Source organism: Pagrus pagrus (genome assembly GCF_965226575.1).
Source record: "Pagrus pagrus genome assembly, chromosome: 14".
NCBI classification, from domain to species: Eukaryota; Metazoa; Chordata; class Actinopteri; order Spariformes; family Sparidae; genus Pagrus; species Pagrus pagrus.
The window spans coordinates 4,647,037-4,674,481 of NC_140198.1; the positions used below are offsets into that span (position 1 = coordinate 4,647,037).

General features: G+C 42.5%; 3 protein-coding genes across 6 annotated transcripts; all 3 read right to left on the reverse strand.

Moving 5' to 3' along the window:
* Window positions 1–3,525: 3,525 nt before the first annotated feature.
* cUnh5orf24 (chromosome Un C5orf24 homolog) lies at window positions 3,526–8,396 on the reverse strand. 3 transcript variants are annotated; one of them, XM_084374366.1, is made up of 2 exons: window positions 8,061–8,396; window positions 3,526–5,187 (listed from the first exon to the last, which is right to left on the reverse strand). In XM_084374366.1, the coding sequence occupies exon 2, from the start codon at window positions 5,182–5,184 to the stop codon at window positions 4,567–4,569; it is 618 nt and encodes a 205-aa protein (XP_084230492.1). In that variant the 5' UTR covers window positions 5,185–5,187; window positions 8,061–8,396; the 3' UTR covers window positions 3,526–4,566. The 3 variants fall into 3 exon arrangements, with proteins under 3 accessions (XP_084230492.1, XP_084230493.1, XP_084230494.1); XM_084374367.1 differs by having other exon boundaries at window positions 3,526–5,190; XM_084374368.1 differs by lacking the exon at window positions 8,061–8,396 and adding an exon at window positions 7,466–7,697 and having other exon boundaries at window positions 3,526–5,190.
* A 320-nt stretch (window positions 8,397–8,716) lies between these two features.
* Window positions 8,717–19,977, reverse strand: ddx46 (DEAD (Asp-Glu-Ala-Asp) box polypeptide 46). Of its 2 annotated transcripts, none has more exons than XM_084374454.1 (23): window positions 19,849–19,977; window positions 19,421–19,591; window positions 18,770–18,889; window positions 18,325–18,412; window positions 18,060–18,228; window positions 17,447–17,688; window positions 16,992–17,102; window positions 16,581–16,746; window positions 15,990–16,110; window positions 15,571–15,746; window positions 15,050–15,171; window positions 14,729–14,807; window positions 13,497–13,579; window positions 12,875–13,039; window positions 12,539–12,701; window positions 12,052–12,245; window positions 11,810–11,947; window positions 11,206–11,355; window positions 10,822–11,049; window positions 10,326–10,544; window positions 9,519–9,663; window positions 9,337–9,410; window positions 8,717–9,175 (listed from the first exon to the last, which is right to left on the reverse strand). In XM_084374454.1, the coding sequence occupies exons 1-23, from the start codon at window positions 19,863–19,865 to the stop codon at window positions 9,128–9,130; spliced, it is 3,189 nt and encodes a 1,062-aa protein (XP_084230580.1). In that variant the 5' UTR covers window positions 19,866–19,977; the 3' UTR covers window positions 8,717–9,127. The 2 variants fall into 2 exon arrangements, with proteins under 2 accessions (XP_084230580.1, XP_084230579.1); XM_084374453.1 differs by having other exon boundaries at window positions 19,831–19,972.
* A 930-nt stretch (window positions 19,978–20,907) lies between these two features.
* On the reverse strand, window positions 20,908–27,374 carry camlg (calcium modulating ligand). The gene is made up of 4 exons (XM_084374354.1): window positions 27,037–27,374; window positions 25,664–26,121; window positions 25,229–25,294; window positions 20,908–24,376 (listed from the first exon to the last, which is right to left on the reverse strand). The coding sequence occupies exons 1-4, from the start codon at window positions 27,188–27,190 to the stop codon at window positions 24,185–24,187; spliced, it is 870 nt and encodes a 289-aa protein (XP_084230480.1). The 5' UTR covers window positions 27,191–27,374; the 3' UTR covers window positions 20,908–24,184.
* Between the last annotated feature and the right edge of the window lie 71 nt (window positions 27,375–27,445).

Consider the following 27,445-nt stretch of genomic DNA (forward strand, 5'->3'; position numbering starts at 1 on the left):
AAGCAGAAATAAGTTAAACTATCATATTCCTGTGCCTCGTGTCAGCACTGATTTAACTTACAAATAAAAATGAGAGGAACATCAATAAATTAACCGCGTCAGTGAGTTTGTTTTAGGTCATCTACTTTTCATAATCGTCCCTCGGCTCCTCATCCCTTCTGCGATGTCCTCCTCGGAGGGTCAGCGTCCAGAACGTCAGTGCCTTCCATCAAGTAACAAAAGTCGTGACAGAAATGTTTTTGTCACATATGATTTTACACCTTGTCCATACATTTAACAAAGTATTTCAGATAACAACTTAAAGCAACACAGTAAAAAAAAAGATGTTCACAAATGTTCTCTGTAGTCTCACATAACAGACTGCAAACACTTGATTAATCGCACTCTTTAAGGTTTTTTCATTTTTCACCACTAAAAGGGGAAATCAATGAGAGATCGCGTGGATTTATACGAGTTAGTGGCAGAGAGGCTGGTCACTGTTCCTCCGTCGAAGCCTCGCGGGAGCTGAAGCTGTTGAAGGTCGACAAAGTAATCATGCACGTAAAAAAGCCAAAATGTTTCGTCTTTTCACGGCAAACATTTACTTGAAACACAGGTGTTACTGCTGACGTTAACGCTCTGTTCAAGCATCCCAATAATCCACGACAGTGTGACAGCAAGGACCCTGAAAGTGACGCAGCTAAATGGAACTGAGCCGTCATTCATTGTGTCATTTACACCTGTGCTTTAGTTGGGCTGCCCAGCTAACGGTGCATCCTGCCAGCACTTTTATCCCATCAGGCTCCACCTCATCATGTGCAACTAAATCCTACAAAAAAAGACACTGAAGATATGTGGCAGGCGATCCTAAACAACGCAGGACTGGCCCCATCCGATGTGAGGCCACGTTCCCAGATGAACTTTGACCTCAGAGAGTCAGCTGTAGGGTCTACTCTGCCTCCAGAGGACGGCCCACTGTCATAATCCACAGCGGGTGTGAGAAAAAACCAGCTGAGACTGAATGTGAGTGAAGCTGCTGGGCCTGATAACATGCAACTGATAAAACCTATTAAAAACAACTAAAACTCAGACTGTGAGACAGCCAGGAATCATGTCAGCCGTCACCTTTAGTTAAATATCAAACATGGCTACATAAGAATTATACAAAAAGAAAACTACTTTCAAAGTAGAATAACAGATGAATATAAATACGATAAAATGTAAGGAAATAAGTTTACATCATAGCAAATTTACAATGCATTCAAAAAAAAACCTGCTTAATATGAGACAATTTAAAGGTTTTCTTTACTAATCCAAACAATCACACTATCTTTTATGGGATCACGGTCTCCGAGTGCTTCTTCGTTTGTGTTTCACACAGTAATTTTCATGCTAAGATTAATTTGTGAGATGTTGAAGTCTTTTTAAAAGTCAAATAGCATAAACGCCCGCAGGCTGGATAACATCGTATTCTTTGGTAAAGGAGGGTGAAAAAGGATGTTTGTACTGTATGTGACATTTCAGTAAACGTTGTTAACACCGCACACGTCAACACAACAAGTGACAGAAGGCCTTCTACACAAGTATAAAAATACAACCATAATAAAAAGTGATAGTATCAAAGTGTTCACAGTACAATGCGTACAACAGATTATTGCACCAGATTTAAATGTTTTAGGTTTTGTCATGAGAGAGTGACGCAGTGAAGCAATACTGTCTCCTCACCGTCAGGATGTGAAATGCCTGTATATAAATATAATACCAAAAACTCAATGTTCATTGTCGCAAGTGTTAAAGGAACAGTTCAATCCAAAATGAAAATCAACAAAACATTTCTGGAGCTTCACAGCAAAACAAAATGGCTCCATGTAGCTCGTCGGGTGTAATCCAGGAGCCCCCGAGATCCAAAATTGATGTGAAAAGACAATATTTATACCCTCGACTGGCTGTCGAGCTTGTGTGTCCAGTTCAGATGGGGTGCGCTAACACTTTTAGCTTAGCAGCTGAAGAACTGGGGTTAAAAGAGGCTTTAAATGAAATCTTCTAAATCAATTTGGGATCTTGGGGCTTCCAGAAACTTGTATCACGAGCTGTAAGGAGCCATTTTAGGCCATTTTTTAAGACAGTGCTGCAATGTTGTTTTGCTTCGAAGCTCCAGAAATGTTTTGTGGACTTGGAAACTTCATCTCACTTTCCATCAGCAGGAAGGTGAGAAGACAACGACTGCATGAACACACCAGCTTCCCCATCAGTCAGGTTCAAGTCCTCTACAGGGCTGTGGTAATGCACCTAAAACAGCAGAATAAATAGCAACGTAACAAACAGACATGATCTGACCTCGCCATCTTTAAAATCCAAAGTGTAAAGTGTGATAAGCCGTACCCTTACTTTACAATGTAGACATGTTTAATGGCCTGTTCACTGCTTCCCTCTGCTTCTAATGAATCTCCTGCAGCTTTGGCTGTTTGCTCTGGAGGAACAGCGCCACCTGCAGCTTCCCCAACAAATATAACCTGCTGGCTCACAGGTGCAGTAACACAGAACCGAGGCCAGCAGCTGCTGACAGTCTCGTCAGTGATGGTCTCGTCTGTTTGTGATTCAGCTTTAAAACGCAAATCAAAACCAGCATCTCAAGTACTTTCTTATTTCTTTAAGCGAGAACACGAATAAGATGTTTGAGGCTTTGGTCGGGAAACGTTCACACAAATATGACATCAAATAATAATGCTTTTGTGTAAGTAAGTGCCAGATCAAGCATAGTCAGTGCATTCAGAGACACATTCATAGAACAGATTTAATTTTACTGGGACAAATGTAACTTTAAGAAAAATATATCTAATTCTGCTTGGTATCTATGTTTATATCCAATTTTACACCAAATAATGCAATTAGTGGTTTTCATCAATAACAGAAAAGATTCACACTAATTGTTTGTGAAAGACTTTCTACAACGTGACAAGAAGCTGTTAGAAGAACCGTTGTTCTGTCTGTGTCTTTTTAGCAATAATGCCAAGACACATTAGGACGGCAGAGTTACGGGCTCGGATGTTTCCTGATATAAATCTAAATGTTGCTAATTTAAGACTTTAAGCAAACCTCTTCTTCAGCTGCTTTGTGTTGAGACAAATTAAACACTGATGCTTTCAAGAACTGTGGAGTATTTAGTAAAGCAGGAAAAAAAATAGGGGTTTGTTTGAGAACAAAGCGAGTTATAACATGTATGATTTTGATATCTGGTGAAGAATTTATTTAAACTTATGTCTCAGATCAAAAAGAGGCAGACTGGTCTGACAGACTGGTGGTCGGGGTTTTAAACTGTCTAGCAGCCGAGATCAAAATACCTCAGATTTGCCTGTGAGGAGGGGCAGAGCATACGAACACAGTTCACCTAAACGTTTACAGGCGATTAAGGAGCAAACGAGACAACCGTTGTCCACATTATTAGCTGGTTAGAAGAAAAGCAGGAGGTGAACTGTGTTGCTGGGAATGTTTGTGCATTCTTTAAGTTTTATACTTTTGGTTGAAGAAAAAAGAGAAAACATGATATCAGACTTGGATAACAGTGTTATTCCTCACAACAATCTGTAAGTTGACGCAGTTGCTTTGATGACATTTGCATGCAGATAATATGTAGACATTTTGCAAGGTGACACTTAGAGAGTGAACAGTATATAATATTAGCAGGAGTCATGTTTTATTAGTGGTAATTCTGGTGCAGAGTGGGAAAGAGTTGGATTAATCGGGTTTCAGGTTTGAGGCGCTGTTCGCCTGGAGGATTATCTGTACATCTGTCTTTGAAGTGCCACTGAGCAAGGCACTTGACCCCCAACTGTTCCTCTGAATCTTCTTACGAGCAGAACACTCAAAATAAAGAGATTAAATCCGGAGTCTTACGACTATGACACATTAAAAAAAGGTGCTACATATAGCATTTTGTTTTTTAGATGAGAGACTATATTTACAGCAAACCATCCTGTTGCAAAGGCAATGTTGCTACTTGTCAGTGTTTCCCTCCTTTCTTGCTTTGCATGTGTTTGTTTAAAGAGCAAGAATGAGAGCGAATATCCAGCGACATTAGATAATGAGGAATTCAAACTGTAGTGTGATGAACAGAAAAGTAAAATGTGTCCTTGTTTTGTACTGTAACGCAGCTCAGCTCACACAAACGTGGCTGTCAATCTTCTCGTGATGGTCTCCTTTGCTTACAGTTATAAAACATTGAATGTTTCGATCATTCAGCTGTTAAAATGCTTCATGAAGCACACTAAAATACCTCTACAGATAGTAACATAAAACCCCTTGCTCACGTGGTATTACTTTTTTCCCGCTAAGAAAACAGACACAGCAGCGTGTAGTGAAAGCTTCCACACACCGTAGATCTCCAGCAGTTGCACTGAAAAAACTAACAGTATTATATCAGGTGGCAGGCACACGGATGACACCGACACGAATAATAGAAAATCTCCTCGTTGCAGCCTCACAGCAGACTGGGAAAGATTACAATCACCCCCAGTATCTGGCAGGAATCCTGCGCTCATGTGTCTCTTTCTTCAGCTGATGGAGGGTGAGTAGAAACAGACAGAGCTTTTACTCATTAGCTGTCTTCTCTTTGCAGGAAGGTTCACAGAGGATTTCCTTGTGTGGTAGAGGGTAGGGGAAAGCCGCTCCGCTGCAGGTGCTACCATAAGCCAGTTTGTTGAGGCGGGAGAGGCCCTTGATGCTGCCGGGAGGCCGACCAGGACTGACCTTGTACCCCGCCGCTCTGGTTGTACCCAGCGGCCTTCCCGGGCTCGTCTTGAACCCAGCAGCTCTGGTGGTGCCGAGGGGTCGCCCTGTGCTGGTTCTGTATCCGGCTAGCTTGGTGGTTCCCAAAGGCCTCCCGCGTCTACCTGTCTTCCCCACGGCCTTGTTCTTCTTCTTGCCGTCATCCGGCGCTTGATCAGTGCTTTTAATGCCGGGTATTTTTCCAGGCGAGCGGGGGTCACCCCCGAGCACTTCCTGTCTCTGGCACACCATGGGCTTGTGGCTCTGGGTGGGCAAGGCCATGGGAGCCAGCGTCATCTGGAGGGAGGGAGGAGGAGGGTAGAACTTGTTGGACTGGGAGGTGCACAGTTCAAAGTGGGAGGCGGGGTGGTGGCCGTCCTCTGCTAGGCATGACGGCCTGCTATTCATGCAGAAGTCACTGCTGGTCACCTGGCGCATCATCTTCTGCTGGGGGTCAGAAATAAGTTGCAACTGTGTTAATATCACACACAGATAAACATTTCTTTGTAGAGCCAGTGCTTCAGTTACACATTGTAAGTGAAAAATATCAGTTATTTGATCTGCATAAAGAAACCTTGTTTGGGGCTCAGTTAAACCCAGTCTGAAGGACGCCATGGGCCGGTCCGATCGCAGATGGTTGCCATAAAAAATTAGGGAAGAGGCTGTGCGCTACTCTTTAACAGAGATGTTCAGAGAAGTTAACCTGACGTCCAAACAAAGTATTTTTTCCTTAAACCTAAAAAGTATTCACTGAAAACACATAAGTCTTGTGCCTCTTCATTTCCTTATTGTGATGCACTAAGCTTTAATGGGCTTATTGCTGTCAACCTCAGGCTAGAAGCCCTAAAACAACATTTTTTAAATGCAACAAAACGGGAAGATTTATGCTCAATCTGCTCAGTAAAGCTTTTCTATGGGAACTATTTGGGGCACGCTCCCTTTTCAGCCACTAGATGTCGCACTACAGCACCAGCATCTCAGACCAAAACAAATGTGCCTCAGCAAACACTGAAGGTGTGATCGGACATAAGTTTGTTTTCGTTCATTCAAACTTCTTTCCCTTTTTCTTTGATTCTTTGCGAGTTAAAATTGTTTTAACTCACTGACCTGATTTTGAATACACAGACCCAATTGTTGCTTGCATGCTATATAAGTGTGATATACTGTAGGTTGGGGTTATAACTTTGGACAGTCAGTATTGGCCTATATGCTGTCTGAAAGGTGCAGATTCGCAACTTTTTTCAAATATCATAATGCAGAAAAAAGATGTGCGGGGTCATTTATAATTCCCTGTGAAGCTGACCGCTTCAGTGCACTCACGTCATTTAAAAAAATGTATTGTAAAAATGTAAAATACCCTTCCTCTGTTGCACATCTTTGTCACAAGCATTTGACAACCACATTGGCGGAGTCACTGCAAAACTTTGTATGTAACAGCCGATATATCGATATCGACCCCAAAAATCAAGTATCGGTTGGGTTCTACTCAGTACGGCCTGCGTTAGAGGAAAAGTTCACCCAAAATTTTAATTTCTGTCTTTATCTACTAGGCCCCGTGCAGATTTAACCCGTGTCGGTCTGTCTGTTGGTTGGTTTGTCAGCATCCAAGTCTCCAAAGCCCTGTGATCCCAAATTGATATGAAATGTATTTACACCCTCAATGGGAAGCTGAGCTTGGGCACTCACTTCAGACGGGGTGCACGCTAACGCATCTGAAATAACAGCTACAGTGACCATTTCGGCTCTAAACTGGAGGGTAAGGGTCATCGTGACCAACTAAAGCCACTTATGACCACCATTTTAAACAATCAGAGCGAGCGTGATATTTGTTTATCCACTGGAACATAAACAAAAGATTCGAACTTGTTTCACCAATCAAAGCAACAGTGGGCTGAGGACCGGTCCCTGTTTGGATGCCAGTGTAGGCACACCAAGTCAGGAGCGAAGAGTCAGTGTGGTCATATATTTGCTTAGAGATCCACATTTCCATAGTTTTTTTTCCTAACAATGCTCAGAAATTGGAGACGCTTACAGTGACCGAATAAAGTCACTCTACAGGGGCTCTCATGCTCGTGGAAAAAGAAACCGGTTCTTAAAGGTTCACAGGTTGAACCAACTTTGAACCAGCACTAGCACCAGCCCAGAACCAGCACTTACTTCACTTTGGTCGAAAGGGGGTATCAATGCAATATCAAACTCAATAGCCTTGCATCACTCTAAATTTTAAACCACCCAAAACTGCTCTTCATGATCTGTGCATTATTACTTGAGAAACTGACGAAAAAATGTTGATGTTGACGTCCCACTGTTAAAGAAAGCAAGAAAGAAAATCTATTCTTTTATCAGGACCCGCACCAAAACCTGTTGGGGTCTATTCTGGGCTGAGACGCATCCTGCAACCAAGTTTCGTGGAAGTACATCGAGTAGTTTTTGTGTAAGCCTGGTCACAAACCAACCAACCAACAAACATCTATAGCGGAGGTAAAAAAAGGTAAATACCGTCTCTTCAAATCCATTTGGGATTACTTTGGTCAAGTCCCAATCTACTCCAGTTATTTAGAAGAAAGCAGCAACACCATTTTTGCTGTGACGCTCCAGAAATGTTTTGCGGACTACGAAACTTGGCCTGACTTTCCATCAACGTCGGTGTGAGCGGCTGATAGGTGAAATTTCATTTTTGGACGAACTCATCCTTCAAAGACCTCGAGAACAAAACACACACCTTAATAACCTGGTGCTGAAGGACGCTGCATCTCCACCTTGGTGGTCTGCAGCTGACCTCTGACCTCACTGTTCAGGGGGGGAGGCAGTGAGAGGACTACTTTCTCTTACATCATCACACACACGATAGCCTTAGCTGTTCACACGTGCATATGGCTCTTTAACTGCAGCAATGTAATACTGATAACTAGTATTTACTATATGAAAGAAGACAGACTGCTGCTGGTGAGATCTTCTTCTGCAGAGGACACAGGCTGCAGGGAGGTGTGGACTTTACTATCACATACACTACACTGTCTGTAGTAATATTCATTCACAAAAAATATGCACATGGATTCCTGCATCTTTTGCAATCAGGACGACAAAAAAAAACCCACCCTCCTACTCTCCGTGTCACTTTGCATCTGTGCAACGTTGCAGCACCAACAGCTGAATTTAGCCTCGTTTTGTAGAAAAACAGGGTTTAAAAGCTTTGACGAAAAGGGCGGAAAAGTCCGACAATAGCCGATTTGACGTCTTGCACATTAGGCCGATGTAACGCATCAAACACACAGAGCCTCCCGTCACCAACACCAGCTCTTTAAAGGTTACTGTACCTCGATTGTTTCGCAGATCTCGGAGCAGAAAGGGTTAAGGAGAAAAATGATCTTTCATCCCTCAAAGCGAGAGTCGATCCATTTTTTTTTTTTTTTTTTTTTTTTCTCCTTCCTCCCCCACGATTATTCTCGCACCGCAGGACAGTCCAGGATGGATGGAGTTTAATCAGCACGTCGGTTTGTTTACGGACGAGATGTGAAAAGGGTTCACACAGACGGGGTTTTATTATTATTATTTTTTTTTTTTATATCCCAGCTCCAGCGGTTTGGATGAGAAACGCAGCCATTTTCCATTAAAAATTAATAAGACGGGAGCGCAGTCTGAGCATGCGCAGAGCAGCGAGCAGTGGGGAGGGAGGACGTGAGGAGGCTTTACCTCCTCCTTCCCCTCCTGAGCTGCAGCCAAACATCTCACGTTTTCACTTTGAAAACAGAAGATTGTTTATTTACATCAAAGCATTTAAAAAAAAAACATTTTTTTTAATGTTATAGTCTCGAAATCCGAGTCATAATCCAGTTGCAGTGAAAGCAGCACGAGCCACTGCTGATGAATAATATACAAACGAAAGCTTGTTGAATAATTTAAAACAGTCAGTAAGGGCACACAGCATCTATTGGGCCTGTTATAATGCAAACAGCTGGACAAAAAAACCAAGTTCATTTCCTTAGCAACACGTTGTTTTTATTGTGAGGAAAAGTAAAAACATCTGGGATCTCTTTGTAAATGATCGGTATGTTTCTCGTACATACAACAGGGTGAAATATCACAAAGAAAACAACATGAGAAGAGGTCTTATATTTAAAAGACATTACAAATGGCTCAATGACACCAGAGGTCTTAACAGCATCACGTCTGATGCTTTTGGTATTTACGGTCTGTCGATTTATAAAATCAACTGAAACTAAGGAGGAAAAAAAAAAAACATTCACTAAACTTAGGCAATCGAAGGAAACATCATTAAAAAATATAGACTAAAATATTCTTCAACCACTTTGATGCAACAGTAGAGATGACAGCAGACTGGTGAGAGATGGAGAAACGCCTCCAGCGAGCCTCGCGTCCTCCTCTACAACACTTTGTACCGGCCTTTGCTCGTCGGCTGGTAGGAATTTTGCTAAAAAAAAAAAAAGGAGAGAAAGGACAATAAGCGACATCTTTCATAGATATTTGCTGAACGCACACCTGCTCTTCATATCTAGTGTCAGACAAACAGTCAAACAGGCTTCTTTTTATCCTGATATCAGCGTGGCACCCATCACTGTTATTGATACTTACTAATCTGATGAGCTCTTCTTTGATTAACCGTGTAATCTCTGTTTTGGCTTTCTGTACAGCCAGTTCGTTTGCACCTAGACAGCAACACATGAATGTACAGTATTAGACCTCAGAGGTACATTGAAATATTGGGAGTTGCGTTCTGGAAAGTAACACTGAAAAATAATTTCCCTGGCACATACTTTCAATAGCCAGGTAGATCTTGCGTTCTCCCTCCTTGGGCTCTTTGCCTGGAGGGAAATAGGTTCCTCTGATGGTGATGGCGGCTTCAGAGTATTCACCGATCCTCTGCAGAGCCTCTTTAGAGGTCACCTTCCACCTGGCCGTCTGAGGAAGAACAGGGGAAAAAGAGGAAGATTTTTGTGATCAGTTCTTTATGTAGAGCGATGTTTTTCATGCGAGTCTGATGACAGTTGTGAGGCTGTTGTTTGTGTAGCCTCCACTGTCAATCAAATCGCAGCGACACATTCATGATGAATGGACCAAAACCAGAATCTTCATTATTCAACATAATGAAGGTTGTTTTTGAGAAAAAAATAAACAGAATACATTCAAACAACCTAAAATGATCTCAAGCAGGTTGAAATAAATATTTAGTTCTTAGTTCCTCAGCAGAAAATCCACATTTTGACTCATTGTCACACTGCACCACAAACTTTGATCTTAACGGGAACTGAAAACGACACGACTGTCCCACAGATGCACAAGAGGGCGGAGATGTGTTAACGTTTTGAGTTTAACAAGCAGCAACTGTACTCATTTAAAATCTGCAGAGCTGTCGTCAAAGTTCATGTGGGCCTGCTGATGAAGCAGATTAGTTGAGTTTTTGCGGACTAAACATTTAAAAAATAATAAGCAAGGAATGTTTTATGTTAGTTTCTTCTTTAATAAAACGACAGCTTGTGATACTAACTGAACCTCTCATGGCACTGGAAAAATACAAAAACAAGGATGAAAAATGAAGCAGCTCTGCACTGTGCGCTGCTGACCTGAGGGAAGTCGTTGATCTCCAGCTCCTCTTCGTATCTCTTGACGGTCTCAGCCTGTTCAGCCGCCTGCCGCTCCTCCTCCAGCTTCTCCACGGGGGTGTAGTTCAGCTTGGCGTTGATCTTCTCCGCCAGCTGCTCCGCGATGGTCTTGGCCGACACCGAGGGTGTCATGATGGTGCCGCCACGCAGGATGGCGTTGGTGGCCTGCTGCATCACGTCCTGCACAGGAAGAGAAAAGCAAGTTTGATTTTAGTTGGAGGGAAAAACAATCATCACGCAAAGGATACAGAAACATAAAAAGAAAACAAGAAATAAATGGCAAAAGAAAAGAGACGTGGAGAGGACATTTTGAGCTCAAGTGAAATAAATAATAACTTAGGACTGGTTCTGTATGCAGTGATTAACAGGTAAAACTCGTTTCCTCTGGCTTTCCACGTCTCACCGTGAACGCAAACACACCTCCTGCACTGACACATTTAATCTCAGTTGGACGTACCTGAGCCTCGGCGCCCAGGTTCTTCTGAGCGTTGATCTTGAGCGCCAGCCTCTTGGCCATCTCCAGTTTCTGGATGTTTCCTGCAGACGTGGGTCCGAGGCCTGGCAGCCCTCCGGGAACAGATGCTGTCGAGGTTACAGTTCCTGCAGCGCCGGTGGCCGCCCCGGGAGCAGACAGATCCTTCACCCTCTTCTTAGAGTTGAACATGCTCTCAATTTGCTCCTCAATCTGAGAAAAGGGAAGACGATTCAGATAGATTGGAGCTGTGATATTATTAACTAGTATAATTTCTGAAATTGTAACTGGCAAACTTAAGATACCAAAGAGTAACAGTTGATCGTTTAGTTGCCAGTAACAAACTGGGAAATTTAAATGTTCACTCACATCCAGGGCTCCGTCCTCGTCATCAGAGTCCTGCAGTCCAAGAGCAGCTTTCTGCAGCTTCTTCCTCTCATTGGCCAAGGCATGCTCCGTCTCGTCAAACTTGAAGCCTTTTCCTGAGAAGCCGCTGCTGCTCTTAATGGTCTTACCCTCCTGCATAGAAAAAGGAAAGGAGAAAAAAACAGTATACTCATTTCTTTGTCAAGAGTTTCTAGATAACCAAACTGGGTCTACTTGGTTATTGAGGCAGCACAACTTGAACATATTTACATATGTTTGTTTGCATATTGATGTACTCAATCTAAGCAAATCTTCTTGAGAAGAGCTGAGTGAACGATGAGTGAAATATGCAACAGTGAGTCAGTGCTCTGTAAGTGTAAAGGAAGCTGAACTGGCTGGTTGAAACATTTTTAAAAAAAGACAAAACTTAAATCAAGGGACAGCTTCATTTTCCAGCATCACCATACATAAATTCTGATAATGACATTTGTAAAAATTTCAGAAATTCAAACTATTTCCTCCCACTGCCAACTCACGCTGCCTCGTGACACAGCTCTGATGCTCACACACTCTTCACTGTTTTAGACCCCCTTTTCCCTCATCTTACCGCTTTCTGTTGGTCTTTGAAGGAGGCCCAAAGCTGCTCCAGTTCAGGCGGGACAGGAGAGCCAGACAGCTCCAAGGCTTTGATGATGTCACCAGCATACCGGACCTGATCCTCAGTGATGAAGGTGTAGGCGTAGCCCTGAAAAAGGGGACAGAATGTAGAGACATGTCAAGATATAAACGTCCATAGGATTAAAAACAAGCATCAAAAACACAACACAAGTTCAGTTTGAAGGAGCCGACCTTGTTGCCTGCTCGGCCTGTGCGTCCGGCTCTGTGGACGTAGTCCTCGTAGTGGTTAGGACAGTTGTAGTTGACCACCAGGATCAGCTGCTTGACGTCCAGGCCTCTGGCTGCCACAGAGGTGGCCACCATCAGGCGACACGCTCCATTCTTAAAGTCATTGATGATGCTGTCTCTGTCGTACTGGTCAATTCCTAAGAGGACAGAAGGAAAGGAACTTGTGAAATATCAAACATTAGACAGAAAGCAGAAAACGGATGCTCTTCAAAATAGGTTTTTTCACCCACATGTGAGTTGGCCAATAACCTATTTTCATTTTTTGTTACTTGAGATACTGAATGTAAGATGCTCTGATTGTCCAGTGACATTTCTTCCCTCATCAAGTTGTTCACAGTCACAAATTTTGAATTCTGGATTGAAACTTGTCACCGGTAAAAACATCCAGCTGTCAACATGTTATCAGTGCATCCCAAATGTGACCACTCACCTCCATGTAGGGACATGCAGGGGTACGAAGCTTTCATCAGGTCTTTCAGCAGTGCGTCTGCATGCTCCTGCTTGTCCACAAAGATGATGACTGAGCCCTTCTCCTGGTAGTGACCCAGCAGCTCCAGTAGCTTCAGGAACTTCTTGTCCTCATCAATCACCAGCTACAGAAACAAATGCAAAATAAGGAGAGAGGGAGATGGAGAGAGATGAGGGACTGATTTGAACTGGGTTATCAATGAGTTTGAAAAGAAAAAGGAATAATATGTGATAGTCCAAATATGGCCTATAAATAAACCATTATCAATGAGATGAAGATGAAACGTAGGTGATTTACCACGTGTTGTTCGACATCAGAGCAGACGACACTGCGGCCTCCCACCTGGACCTCAATGGGCTTGGCAAGGATCCTACGAGCCAGCGCCTCCATGGCTCTGGGGAAGGTGGCCGAAAACATGACCGTCTGACGGTCTGGACGTATATTGTCCACAATGCGCATCACCTGGGAGAGAGACCACACGACAACTAGATGATACTGAATTCTGTCAATTCATTTTCTTCTTCTTTTTTTGGATATTTTATAATAATTATAATAGTAATACATTCAACATTTATGTGTTTTTAGACTTTATTTGGATAGGACAACTTGTAGAGTCTGACAGGAAAGCGAGGAGACGAAGGGGAAGACATGCAGCAAAGGGCTACAGGCTGGATTCAAACACAGGCCACTACTGAGCCTTCCTTTCGTAGGGCACACTCTCCACCTGGTGAGCAACCAAGGAGCTTTTTTTTTCTTTTTAAAATTGTTTTAATTTGATTTTTCTCTCCTTTACTGGGCAGCTTTTAATCCAAGACAACACAGTGTATTTTAATTCCTTAATTTGCACTGGGTTCAAGTATTTATGCCATCATCAGGGTACTGATGTCAGCAGGAGACACAGAGAAAGAATGGCACCCACCTGTGGCTCAAAGCCCATGTCAAACATCCTGTCTGCTTCGTCCAACACCACATATGTAACTCTGCGCAGGTTGGTGACTCGACCTACGGACCGAGGGAGAGGAGCAGGACGGAAACAGTTAACCTCAAGTCAAAGTCAGCGCTGCTTTCCTCAAAAAACACTAACTACCAAACACAGACAGCCTTTTTCAGGGTACAACTATTCGATATTACTTGACAACAAAACTTCAGTACATTCTTCTGAGAACTAGTTTCAACCGGCCAGGGTTTTATCTTTATTAATACTTCAAAATGTTTCTCTTTTTTTGTTGACTCTGATCTTGCGTACCATCTCAGGGGCACGAGGGACCTGTAAAAGTCACAAAACAGCCTCAAGATACAATACAAGAGATGGAGCCCCATCAAGCATTATCTGACCAAGCGCCTTTTCACCTACAAGGGAAACATATTACAGATTACCTCGCATGTGTGGAAACAACAAAAAACCCTTCTATTACAGTACAATGAGTGCTCAGAGAGTCATTAAGGATTTACACATGTACAATAAAACAGGGTCAGCAAATACACAAACAACATCACAAACAGATTTCCAAGTATCTCTTCACATTTTTATGCAAATGCTCAGCGCTGTGCAGGGCTCTACAGTGATATTTATTCTCAGGAGCAACATGAGCTCCAAATTAAAGATAATGAGGGACACAGCTACGATATTATGGCTGTGAGATCTGTGAAAATAACTGGAAAATCTCCATCTGTGCTTTGAATATTAAGATGCACTTCCCTTCCAGGCAGTTTGAATTTATTCATGAGAGTATACAGTATGTAGTAAAACAATAACATCGTAGAGCCCTGGTTGAGAATTTAAGCTACTCTCATTTAACATCACAAGTTACATATCCTGATACACAATGTTACCATACACATATCAAACATTTTGGTCGCCACTGGCTTGAAGTTTGAGGAGCCACGGAGGGAGCAGCACCAGATCCACCTACCTGCACTTGCCCTGATCTTCAGGAAACACATCACTGTCTTGTGGATATGACTGATCCCAAAGGTGCTCAAATAATGTCGACAGTTTAGTAAGTGGTACTGACTTGGATCATTATGTTATTTATCATATTGTAACATTTATTACATGCAAGGTAATGAACAAAAGGTTCACAAGGCATTAAAAATGCTTCACAGCCTATCAGAGTAAAGAAGTGAGAGGGTCCAGGTGTGTGAACTCACCGCTGTTGGCCCCCAACATGTCAATCATTCTTCCCGGTGTGCACACGATGATCTCAGCTCCTCTCTTCAGCTCAGCAATCTGGAAGCAAACAACAACGAGCAGAGATGAGGAGCGGGCTACATCGGTCTGTTAAAGCTCACTTCTTTACAAGTTTTTTATCCTTAATTATAAAAGCTTGTATAATTGCATAATGGTCTACTAAGGCCTTCTGGTTAGATCACTGAGTATCTTTGTGCAGTATTTAGCTCTTCCTTCCTGCTGTGGACTTCAAAAATGGAATCATTGTAAGACAACTGAAGCCCTTGTGTGTGTTTGTTTACCTGTTCGCTGATACCTGTGCCTCCATAAACACACACCACCCTGAGTCCAAGCGGCTTGGAGAACTTCTTGCACTCCTTGGTGATCTGCAGAGCCAACTCTCTGGTCGGAGTCATGATGACCGCTGTGGCAGAAGAAGGAAAGCATGATGAGAATAGAGTATATTTTTATTTTTGACTATCTTGAGCACTTCTGTTTTCACAATATGTGTAAATATTTGATGCAATATATTTTACCAAGAACATTAACTGAGGTAAAATGGACTTTGAGGACGGCTGATGAAGATTAGAAATGCTGTGGAAGCACAAAACGGCCAGAGGGTTATTAAAATGAGTCCTATTTTAGTCTTCCTTTGACCTACATTTGGGACTTAAACCACATCCTGCAATCCCAGTTCTTAATTTCTGTCTCAAACCACTTCAGTTATTCATTTATTTTCTGAATATGGTCAATAAAAACAGGAAACATCTTTGTAAATGTTAGAGTGATGCCTACAGGCAGTATGAAATTATTTATTCCTTACAGATCGGTCCCTCAGACTCCTCGAGAGGCCTCTGGTCCATAATGTGCCGGAACATGGGCAGCAGGAAGGCGATGGTTTTCCCGCTGCCGGTCTTAGCGATGCCGATGAGGTCTCGGCCCGACATGATGGCAGGGATTGCCTGAGCCTGGATGGGGGTGGGCTTGTCGTAGCCGTGCCTACGTGCACAACAAAAAAAACACGTCTCAATACTCCTGCATTACCTGCAAATTCATGTCCAGCTGAATTTATTTCATATTTCGAAAACATGAGCTCCTGCACGTGAACCTGAATCAGTGCTCGAGCCATTTACACATTTACGCTATCTTTTTTTTACTTTCCATTGGCAAAGTCATTGATAAATCACTCTCTTGCCCCTCATAAAGGTCCTCACACCAGCAGTCACCATGAGTCAGACTCACTTCTTCATAGCGCTGAGGATTTTCATAGACACTCCACACTGCACCCAGGTCTTGATGGGCTTGGGACAGCCCTTCCCTTTGACGATAATCCCTTCCAGCTCCAGCCTGAATGCATTCACATCTGTAATGATTAAAAAAAAAATGTTAAATGGGTAGCGAAGGCTTATAAATAAAGATATGATAACTGGTTGATGTTATTTATTATTACCTACATAAATAAATAAAAAGGTGTGTGCAGCAAAGTCAATAAATGCCTTATCGTAAAGCTGCCACGTGAAAACAGTATTACTGTGGATTACAACAAACACGTAAGGCACTGCAGCGGATACATTTTTTGTTATTCTAATGTCATGTATTGAAAAGATGCAGCTTTTAATTTGATTATTGGAAAGACTCTCTGAATGAAAGGGGAATTTAAATGATGAATAGTAGCCATGCGCTGTAATATACATCATTGAGGATGCCATACACTGAGAAGCATCGAGAATCGTTTTGCATTCAAAACGCTGACAGCTGAATCAGAATCGAATCGTGAGGCCAGTGAAGATTCACACGTGGTGGGAGAAGAGCTAATCAGTTTGGTTTACTGACCCTCCTGAGTCATCCTGGTGAGCTCGGGGACCTCCACGTAGAAGTTCTTTCTGTATGGTTCGTACTGGATCTTCCCGTGGTCGACAGGCTCGAGGACCTTCCTCTGTTTGGTCTGGAAGCCCGTCAGAGCCGTCTGCAGATCCACCTCCTCCTCCTCTGATGAGTACTGTCAAACACATTGTTTACGTTGTGAATAGTTAGAAGTGTGTTCCATCAGAAGAAGTTTTTCGCCTGATGAGAGCTTAAATCAGAAACTCTACTTAATGCACGAAACAGCAAGAAAACTGAAATACTGTTTGATAGGTACACATTCAAACCTGAGAGAGGAGTCGTGTTGCTTTGGTAAAGGATAACTTTTCGCTGATGACAAAACAACAAAACATTGTTAGGAGTTAAAAACAAGAAACTCACTTCCATAGCATCCTGGTCGTTCTCCATCAGCTCACCCTTCTTCTTGTGAGTGTGGGGTCCTTTTTTGGTTTTAACAACTGTCACCACTTTGGTTACTGTCATTGCTCCTTTCTGTTGACGATCGAAAAAACAAAACACATGCATGTGTTGACAACTGAGAGTGAAGAATAAAAATGTTTTACAGCCAATGCAAGGGTTTACTGACAGTGTGGTTTAGTGTGTTTGCATATGGAAAAAGGACGTCTACAGCCTGGCAGCCCAAAACTAAAATAGTATATTAATTGATTGCATTTCATTTATAATCCTCAGGAGGTTGTGACAATCTGTTGTTAAAATCTGACTGTCCATGTGTTTTAATTACAGTTAAATCAATTTCGAAAATCGAGTTTGGATATCGAACATCAGAGGACTTGTCTCCAGGCTTAAATGATGCCGTATTTTCGCCTCACACTCACCTTATCATTTCCTCTCATGCCTCCCATGTTGAACTTCTTCACCTCCTGTTTCACCTCCTCCATGTAGGCGTCCAGAGGATCCACATCGTCCTCCTCGGCCTGCTGCTCCATTGGGGTCTCCTTCTCCTTCTCACCCTCCTCCTTCTTCTCCTCCTTTATCTCCTTCTCTTTCATGTCCCCTTTTCCTTCCAAATCTTCATCGTCGTCAGCCTCCATTGGAGCTGAAATATCCTCGTCATCGTCTGCAATGAAGAGTCAAATGTAATGTAAGGCTGTCGTTTGTGCTGATAAGTATTAATTAACTACTTACAAACATTGCTGGATACAGTGTACAGATACTTTGTTTCTGTTTTTTTTAACCAAGTAAACAACAGTAAAACATCACATCAACTTGTAACGGGCAATAATAATAATTAATGGTTCACCTGACAATTAAAATAATATTTATAAAGTGAGATACTTTGGAGCATTTTTGGGAATTAGGAGAATTTAACTCAAGATCTTACACTTCAAGAACAAATACTCTACTTACAGGATAAAACTGTCAAACAAAACTTTAACCGAGTTACTTCAGCTCACTCCTAGTAGGTCGTTTATAACAGTGCTTCCTCACCATCATCATCCTCCAGGCTCCACTTCTTGCCCTGCTTCATCTCCTCCAGTTCTTTCTTGATCTCTCCGATGTTTTCGATGGCCTTCTTCCTCTGCTCTTCCCTCCACTTCTCCACACGCTCCTTCCTCTTCCTCATCTCCTCCTCCAGCTTGTTCTGGTCAAAGTCTTGCTGCATGGACATAAAATTAAGATCATAAAATATTTCAACCATCTACTATGTGGCGATGTTTAAGAGGTTATCAAGAACTGAATCCATGGCACTTACATCTTCAACTTTCTCATCCTCTTTCTCCTCTTTAACCTTTTTCTTGTCGGATACAGGATCAACGTTGTCTTTCTCTCTGCTCCTTGACCTGTGGGAAAGATAGCAACAAAGAGAATCGATAAAGCATGTTAAAATTATTCTTGTCAGTACACTTGCTTGAAGTGATTAAGGGCTTGATTTTGGGAAGAAAACCTGACAGAAAACCTACCCATAACAATCAATTTGCCAGTATGTTATCGAGAAGATTGTTGCCGTTTCATAAAAAGGGGTAAACCACCTTTTGACAAACTTCAATGTGTCACCTTGTGTGTCCACGTGTGCTTCTAACATATGAAAGCTGCACCAAAAAGATGCATTTATTTAATTACACTTGATGATTTCAGGTGTTTTGGTTGCCAGAGCTGCACCGTCTGTCTAGACATCTTTGATTATTTTAAAGCCTCACTTTTCATCTCTCCTGCTCTTGCTGGGGCTACCGGATCGGGACCTCCTTGCTCGGGTCCTGCTGCCCGACCTCCTCCTCTCTCGGCTCCTGGACCTCCTCCTCTCTCTGCTCCTGGAGCGCCTGGACAGCAAAGGCATGAAACGACATGAAAACACAAAATAACAGAGCGTGGCAACACTGATCCTTTTCGCTTTATAATAATAAGTTTGTCCATTGTGCACACAACACAGGCGCAATCCACTAAAGACTTTTCACTGTAATGAACACAAGCATCTAAAAGTAAAACCTCAAGATGTCTGCTGCAGATAATCACGGTATTAATATGTCACAGGTGCAATAAACACCTCAATCTAGATGTGATGGTGCTGCAGCAAAACAGTCCTCTTCCCTGTCTCTTCTTCAGTCTAAAATATAGCACTGCACAACTCTGAAAAACTACCTGAACATGGCAAAATCATGTAAAACATGGGTTACATTGAAATTGTAGTGAAAACAACATGTGGTGTGAGATCCCATCACTGAGGCCCTGCAAGGCTGTAAATACAAACAGACCTGCAGCCATGGCACCGTTCGGTTGCTTTATGTAAACAGATGCAGTCTCTCTCTTTATCACTCATGTGTTGTTAATATGCAACAGCACAGAGCACCCACCTGGCTCGTTTTCTGTCTCTGGACCGGGACCTGCGGCGGTCCCGGCTCCGTGACCGCTCTCTCCTGCTTCGGTCTCGGTCCCGCTCGTCTTTCTTGGAGCGTTTGTCCGGGGAGCGACTCTTTGATCGGCTACCTGACCTTCCCCGAGACGCTGAACGTTTCCTGTAGTGTCTGAAGACAAAGCAGAATAATAATAATCTTAATTAATACTTAAAAAAACAACAACAACGTTTAATTCAGACTGCGCGGCTAAATGATATAGACTGCTGACTGATATGCACTTAACATGGGAATGTCGTAGCTAGCATGCTAATCGAAATTAGCCATCGAGATTAAAACGTCTCAAATTTAGCAGCCGTGGCAGTTAGTCACAGGAGCTTCAACCGGAGATAAAAAAACACTTTATTGACCTGATATTTCCGACATACCTCGACTCGCGTCCCATCGCTAGTCCACCAAGTTAGCTCGTATAACAAAACTCAAAGTAGTTCACAGAAAATGACGACTGTGGTGCGGTGAGCGGTTGTTTGTGCCTTTCAACCTGCACACGTAAGCAAACTGCGACACTCCGGCGCACAAACTCGTACAGTGGCCAGCGTAGAGCGCCACCCAGCGGCGGGAGGCCGGAAGTCCCGCAACAACAACAACACGATAAAACAACTGGACCCTGTGGCACCAAGAGGAACAGAAGCAGGTAGAGAACCTCTTATACTGGATCTGAGGTGGTACTGGAATTTAGTTCAATCAATCAATCAATCAATCAGTACAGAAATCAATAAATCAAACTTTATTTATATTGCACCTTTCAAACAGTTAAGAGAATAATGCACACCAATTGCAATAACATGAAAAGTTAGAATAATAAAAGATAAAGAGTAAAAGACAAGAAGCTAATATAATACAATACAATATAATATAATATAATATAATATAATATATAAAAGCATTTGTGTGCGAGACCATGTAGTGCCTTATAAATAATAAAAGAATAGCTGCTAACTGAGCTAACTAGCCAACAGCAGCTACAGTCATGGATGTACAAACAGAATGCTGTTGTTTGGAGTATGAATTAAAGAAGCGGCCAATTCTTTCATATTGCCCCTTTAAAGACAGATGGAGGAATATTTTTCCAATATCGATTTATATCTTTGTCTGTAAAATGTATGCAAAATTACACAATGTGTTTTATGGTCCAATAAAAGCTCACTGTCCTTTGTTTAATGAGACAAAATGCTTAGACATTTGAAACAATAATTATTAATTATTGCCCATCCAGACGTCTAAATCCTGTTACAACATAATTATTTATAACCACTGGAATATAGTGAAACTTTTCTTCATTTTGCTGGTGGCGCTCATAGATCCCCACTTCAGAACTAGTCAAATGAAATCAATATCATGGGAAAGTTTATTATTGTGCACTGTCTCAGTCACATAATCCTATAAATAAAATAAATGAAGAAAGTGAGAGTCAACAAAAACAAGAGTATGTCACACGAGTAGTATTTATTTGGTATGAATTTTAAGTTAAAGTTAATCATTCCGGTGTACGTTTTTAAGCAGAGACTGTTTACATCATGTCAACACTAAAGTTGTTACTGAAGTTCAAATATGTAAGATACCGTAAGAGCCATTAAAAACAGGTATTCTGTAAACATTATCAAAAACAATCAAGTAGGTCAGACGAGTCGTAGGATAAATCACAGATTCATTTACATGAAAAAAATATATATTCACACTAATAAATTAATTTGGATGAAATCAAAAGGTACAGAGAGAGGACATAACCACACAGAAGTAGAGTATATATGAAGTATGTATGAATGAAGCAGAGCGGGACACATCACCAGAATTACTCAACACAGATAAACTCCCACCGCCTCACACTCATTTCCAGTAAAAGCCCAAATCATTCCCGTCAATCTCACTTCTCGTTACGTATTTACACTGTAGGAGGTTTACTGCGTGTTTAAGCTCACAGCCGTGCAAAATAACACACTCCACATTCAAGGATTAAATGCTTCTTCTGACTTCACGACGTCAACAAAGGGAGGAAAACTCGTCTGTGACACAGGTGGACCCTTCTGAACACTGGGTGACAGATTGTAACAGAAAATATGACATAAAGATCCGTCCATGAGGAAATCTGTCACAACACACACACACACACACATATATGATTCTTATCCATCAATTAAAGGACAGTTCAAGCTCTCAAGACACCAGTTAAGTAGTAATATTAGGAACCGACGACTGTTGCTCGATCGATAAAGGTCAGTTCTTCAGTCGATGGATGAAGAATTCAGCTTCTTTTGTTCGTGCAAGACGACAATGCTACAAAAAACGTCATAAAAGGAGACGCCACAGTGAAAAACTTCCCCTTTTTTAAACCTTTTCACCTGTAGTGTCTCCCCTTGAATACTCAAACTATTAACCACTTTTAATTTCTTATTTACCACATGCTGGAGGGCCATGTGCGTCTAAATCGCTTCATACTTATTTATGTCTTGTGTCCAGAGTACTTCTGCCATCTCTCTCTTCTGTACAACCCCATGTCAAGATATTAAAGCAGTGATGTAAGCTCTTGATCTCAGTTTATTTGTATGAATATATAGAGTAGCCAGCACAATCTGACGTAACGACCTGGATCACACTGCTGTGTCTCCTGCAATGAGATCGTCAGTGTGTTAAAATGAAGGCCGGCTGCTGCCATGTCTCTGCATTTACTCCCTGAACTCTTCCTTCACCACAGATAGCTATAAAAGGTGGCTGTGCAGCCATGTAGGATGTCAGTATCGACCTGCATACAGCTGATGTATGTATGGCAGAGCGGAGGGAAGGACCAGATGAAGAAGAAGAAATCATTAGAGGTCTTCTTGAAACTAATCTCAGAGCAGAGAGTTTTTCAAAGCAAATGTTTTGTTGGACCTCCATGACGGTTACCATCTCTGACACTACAAAGCGTCCATGTTGTCAACGTTGTGACGGATCAGCAGAGGCGATGAGATTATTAATTAGGGGACTAAGAAGCCATCTACTGATGCTCCTACTGTCCTACCCTTTAGCTTAAATCAGTCAGTGACTGTCAGTCATAACGGATCGAGAACCTCACCGAACCTCTTCCCTCCGAGGGTCAGTGTGGTTCATTCAGTTGTCATATAGTCAGTTCAGTTACTTTGACACTAACAGGTTGACTTTATTCAGCAGGCTATCAGACTTTAGAAGTTACATGATCTCACTGTAAATAAATGGTTCCACTCAAACAATGTGAGTTTTTAAAGAGCTGAAAGTCGTGTTTTTGCCACCCTCCATTGGTTTAACGTCTCATTTTGCAGCAGCGATGTAGAAGCGCACTCAAAGACGTGTCAGTACTGTTGGATGTGGTTATCATACTTGCCAACCCTCCCAATACTCACTGCCCTCCCCCTCCTTTTCTTTCAAGGTCCCAATTTTCCCATATTCCTGCCGACTTATGACAATTTTTTACACTCATTCCCCTTTTACTTATCACAACCTGTTTCGGGAACTGTGCAGCGTGTAGTCTGCTGTACTGCTGCACCTTGTCCATCTCAGTGAGTGAGAAACGGAGAGGAGAATGAATATTTAAACACATGTCAGACGCCCTGGAGAGAAGAATTACAGATTCTTACGTAAAGTTTTAAAGGAAAGGGGCTGTAAAACCTGCCTGGTGGTATTTTCTGTCGATCACAGGGTCGTTCTGCGTTAATCCCCATCACGAGGGTCACAAACAGGGCCATGGTGTGCACAGACTCTCGAAAGGGCAAAATGAATGGATGAAAAGTGACTGAGATTACTTTAAGCCACAGATTTTCACAAGTTTACACTAGAGGGCGAAGTAGACTACATAGTTTTATGAGAATTAAAACTAAAATATATGTACATGACAAAAAATGTTGTTGCATTTTACTTTTTAAATACTTTTTGTTACTATTCATTCTTTAAATTAACACACAGTTCTTGATCTCAAATTTTATCAGAAACCCCACTTTGGTTTCGTAATCCTGCCTATTTCTGTGCTCTCAAGGTTGGCAAGTATGGTGGTGACACGTGAGACACCCTTAAGAGAAGCAGCAGTGCACTGCCTTTCAGCCTTTCAGCCTAGCTACTCTCTGAAGTTTCTGTTTGTGAAGAGTTTTTCTGATGTAACGCAAAGCACTGGAGCACACCGGTTTGATTATTCTGTGTGATCATACATTTGTCACGTTGTGAAGTGAATCGACGTCAGATTTTTGAAGAATCAGTCGTGTCAGTTTCAGATGTCAGCCCTTGAGGGACTCCAGTGTTTCCCATTCACATGTTAAACAGCTTCCAGACTGATGATGAACTGAACTACTGTCCACTCTTGAATACGATATTTACCATTTTCTGTGCTCGACCTGACAAATTCAAATAATCACTCAGCACGATGCATTCCACTGTACATCCCTCTCACAAACAAACACTTTTCTGTTTCTCAGCTTCAGTGCGGAAATAAAAGAATGACTTGAAGATCTGTAACAAACTCTGAACTCGCTGCTCACATGTTGCTCGGCCTTAGTGAAATCCTGCAGCGCTGAATTAATGAGCACTCGTCCAGCTGACGCGTGAATCCTCCCTGATGACAAGGTAGCGAGGATTCGTTGACAGCCTGTCGACAACAAAACAACGTCAGCCGACGTAAATGACCATGTCTTGTTGCTATGGGAGACGCAAGGAGGGCACGTTGAAGAAGGGAGGCGAGGTTAAAGAGATCCTCCCCGTCCATCAGGGAGTCTCTGAACCGAAGAGCTGCAGGATCTCGTGCGAAATAATGAAGGTGAAGAAGTAAACGCAGAGGTCGGCGAAGACGTCACCCATCCTCCTGTAGGTGTCCATGGAGCGGTTGATGACCTCAGCGGGGATGCCGGAGAGCAGCAGGGCAGCGGTCAGCACAGTGGTCTGGGCCTTCTTCTCCACCTGGAGGAACAAGAAGATTTAAGATTCATTCATTTGTCATTGTGCAAAGATTGATTAGGGGACATTTATGTTGTAACTATCTAAGCTGAATACACATAAAAAAAAACTGCACATAATCAAGTCAGAAAAATAAACTATTCATGGTGGAGTGAGGAAGAGTTCAGGAGTCCTGAGGAGAGAATACACTTTTTCTTTTGTAGTTAATAAACCAAATGTTTAGTCCATGAAATGTCAGAAAAAATGTGATAGAAAGCAACTTTCCACTGTGGAAAACTCTATAAACATTCACATTTTTGCCTGATGAATGACTGAATGTTATAGTCTTATGTTTTGGCTTAGTTTAGCTTAGCATGCAGACTGACATCATGGGGAAACAGCTAGCCCGGCTCTGTCCCGAGTTTAAAAATACACCTACCAGCATCACCTATATGAAGCTTAAATCTAAATCTGTTTCATCTGCTTAAAATATATATATAAAAACAAAGAGTTCTGGTTTCAGGAACTATTTCTTGGCAGAACCGATGACTTCCTGGAGCCATCAGGTGATATTTGAACATACAAAACAAACCATTAAAATGTCATTTAAAATAACAATGATAATCACTGTGGGTGTGTCCAGCAGCGACAGGATTGGCAGCCTCGGCACAAGGACATCAGAGGAACAACAATAGGTCATCTAGATAGGACCGTATCATGAGAAAACCTTATCTAACCTTTACCAAAATTTTGCATGTCACTTTCAGCACCGACACCTCCAAAGTGTCTCTTCACATCGCTCATTAAATTATTACTTTTTGGAAATCATGGCCTAAATACAATAATCTGCATCCAGATCAGCCTGTCCACACTCACCTTTGGAAAGTATTTGGACAACCCCATGTAGGCCAGTTCCAGGGTCAGAAATGGAGCAAATATTGACTAGAATGGGAAAAAAAAAACGAGAGTCACATTATAACAACATCATGTTTCTGGTAGGCAGACATAGTATTATCAAACCTGGGCTAATATCAGCAAACAGTTCCTCTCATGAACTCTGGTTGTTACTGTTTTAATGGTTTTAAATCCTGTTGTTGAGGTTGCTGATGTTTTTGTGACTTAAAACTGTAATCTATGTCTGTACTGTTGAGTTTGAGTAAGAGCTGAGATATATATAAAACCTTGTGAATGATCTGTTTTAGGCCCCTGGGTGACTTCAGTGTCTGCACTGTCATCAGTTAACATGTAAAAGGAGTCAGGAGCTAATCTCACATTCATCAAATCAACAGTGTCTACAGCGAGCAGACTCACCAGATACTTGCAGACAGAAACCCTAACAAAAACAGCGAGGAGGATGCTGCCGATGAGCCTGAAGACTATGAAGGGATCAAACTCCTCTGGGTCCGACGCTCCATCCTGGGCCGGCTTCTCATTGGCCAGCTGACCCCGCAGTTTCATAGCATCGTCAAATCGGGACAGGTACTTCTGGAGGCCTCGGCGCGGGGAGCCGCTGATGTCGTCCGACACCCGCTCCCCCCTCGGCCTCTGTCGGATCCCTAAGTCGTCTTCCAGAGAGCCTCCGTGTGGCTCACAGATGCCTGGAAGGGGCGAGCCCCTCCTCTCTGGGGTGGCGCTTTGAGAGCGGCTGATGAGCCCCGAAGCCTCTGGCAGGAAGGGAGACGGCCTCGGGGAAGAAGAGGATGACCACGGCTCTGTCCTGTCGAGATCCAGGTGGAAGTGGGGCTCTGTGGGACGCCGGGACGCTCCAGCTGCAGAGTGAAGACAACTTTAGATTTAACTAGTGCTGAAGAATACGTCTATTAATTGTTGTTACCTCTGCCGAGGAGGTTATGTTTTCACCAGTGTCCGTTCATTTGTTGGTTTGTCAGCATGACTAGAATAGACCACATTAAGGAGAACAGATCCAGGACTTCTTTTCTTTTTATTTAACATTGCAAGATTGGGCTTTTTTTAATGACATTCTCGTTACTTTCTCAGGAAACAATGCATGGATCCTGATGAAAGAAATCAGCCGTATTTAGGTGGCTGGTATCTATGATTGAGCGGAGGTATGCACTCTACAGTACAACACTACTGAACCCAGACATGTCACCTCTTTTTTCTCCATTCATTATTCTTCTTTTTCAAAACCTGGTGCCTACATTGCCCACAATGCAACTTAGCCGCTGAGTGACATCACTGGGGGGGAATGTATCAGATTAAATGCAGCTTCCTCTGGAGCCACAAAAGACTTTATTTACATAAACATTAAGACTCAATGTAAACACACTCAAATGTGTATTTAAAATGTCAAAATAAAGGCGTATCTTAACGATGGCGGCGATATGAATCGATGTTTTCACTTCGCATCGATGCTATTGGATCGTTGATCACTGAATCGATATATCGACCTGGATCGATGTATCGTCACACATTTATAATCCATGTCTGCACTGCAGATGATCTGTGTGGCTACCTACAATCACGTCATCCTGATTGTCCATACTGTCATTTCACTATGCTGGCAGAGGGGCCCCTCCACTGAAGCTAGCTCTTCTGACGTTTCAACCATTGCCCCTTGAGGCAGATTTGTGATTAGTGATATCAGACCACGTTGATTAAAATTGACCTGACTTGGTAATATCCTTAAATTGGAAAACACTTGATCAGTTATCTCAGCCTACCGTTGTTTTCAGACTCGTTTTTAGTGTATCCGACGATCCTGTTCATCCTGTCTTCTGAATTCATGAGCAGCTTTCTCCTCCGGATCTCTGCTCTCCTCTGCGCCGCCGACATGGAGCCTGCCTTCTCCTCGTTGCTAGCATCTGCGGACTCCATGTTGGAATAAATTAACGTTGACTACAAATGTAATCCACCGCACATTTAACGCACACACACGCAAGAAAAAAAACAAAAAAACGGCGTTTCAGCTGCTCGCTGGAGACGACACAAAAGCCTCAGCTCACTGAATTACACGGTAAACACGAGCGAGCGCTGGCTGGCTGAGGAGAGGGCGCACGGTGATGACGTCAGCGCCGAGAATGACAAAGAGGTTTGGGGCTTGTTTTAAACGCCCTCAACGCTGACTTGCAG

Excerpts from the sequence above, each read along its gene's own strand:
- cUnh5orf24 (XM_084374366.1), bottom strand. The coding sequence starts at position 5,184 with ATGATGCGCCAGGTGACCAGCAGTGACTTCTGCATGAATAGCAGGCCG.
- ddx46 (XM_084374453.1), bottom strand. The coding sequence starts at position 19,865 with ATGGGACGCGAGTCGAGGTATGTCGGAAATATCAG. Across the intron at positions 18,413-18,769 it reads AAGAGCAGGAGAGATGAAAA|GTCAAGGAGCAGAGAGAAAG; the intron begins GTGAGGCTTTAA and ends TCTTTCCCACAG. Across the intron at positions 13,040-13,496 it reads ACATGGGCTTTGAGCCACAG|GTGATGCGCATTGTGGACAA; the intron begins GTGGGTGCCATT and ends TCTCTCTCCCAG.
- camlg (XM_084374354.1), bottom strand. The coding sequence starts at position 27,190 with ATGGAGTCCGCAGATGCTAGCAACGAGGAGAAGGCAGGCTCCATGTCG. Across the intron at positions 25,295-25,663 it reads TTTCTGTCTGCAAGTATCTG|TCAATATTTGCTCCATTTCT; the intron begins GTGAGTCTGCTC and ends TTCCCATTCTAG. Across the intron at positions 24,377-25,228 it reads TGTCCAAATACTTTCCAAAG|GTGGAGAAGAAGGCCCAGAC; the intron begins GTGAGTGTGGAC and ends TTGTTCCTCCAG.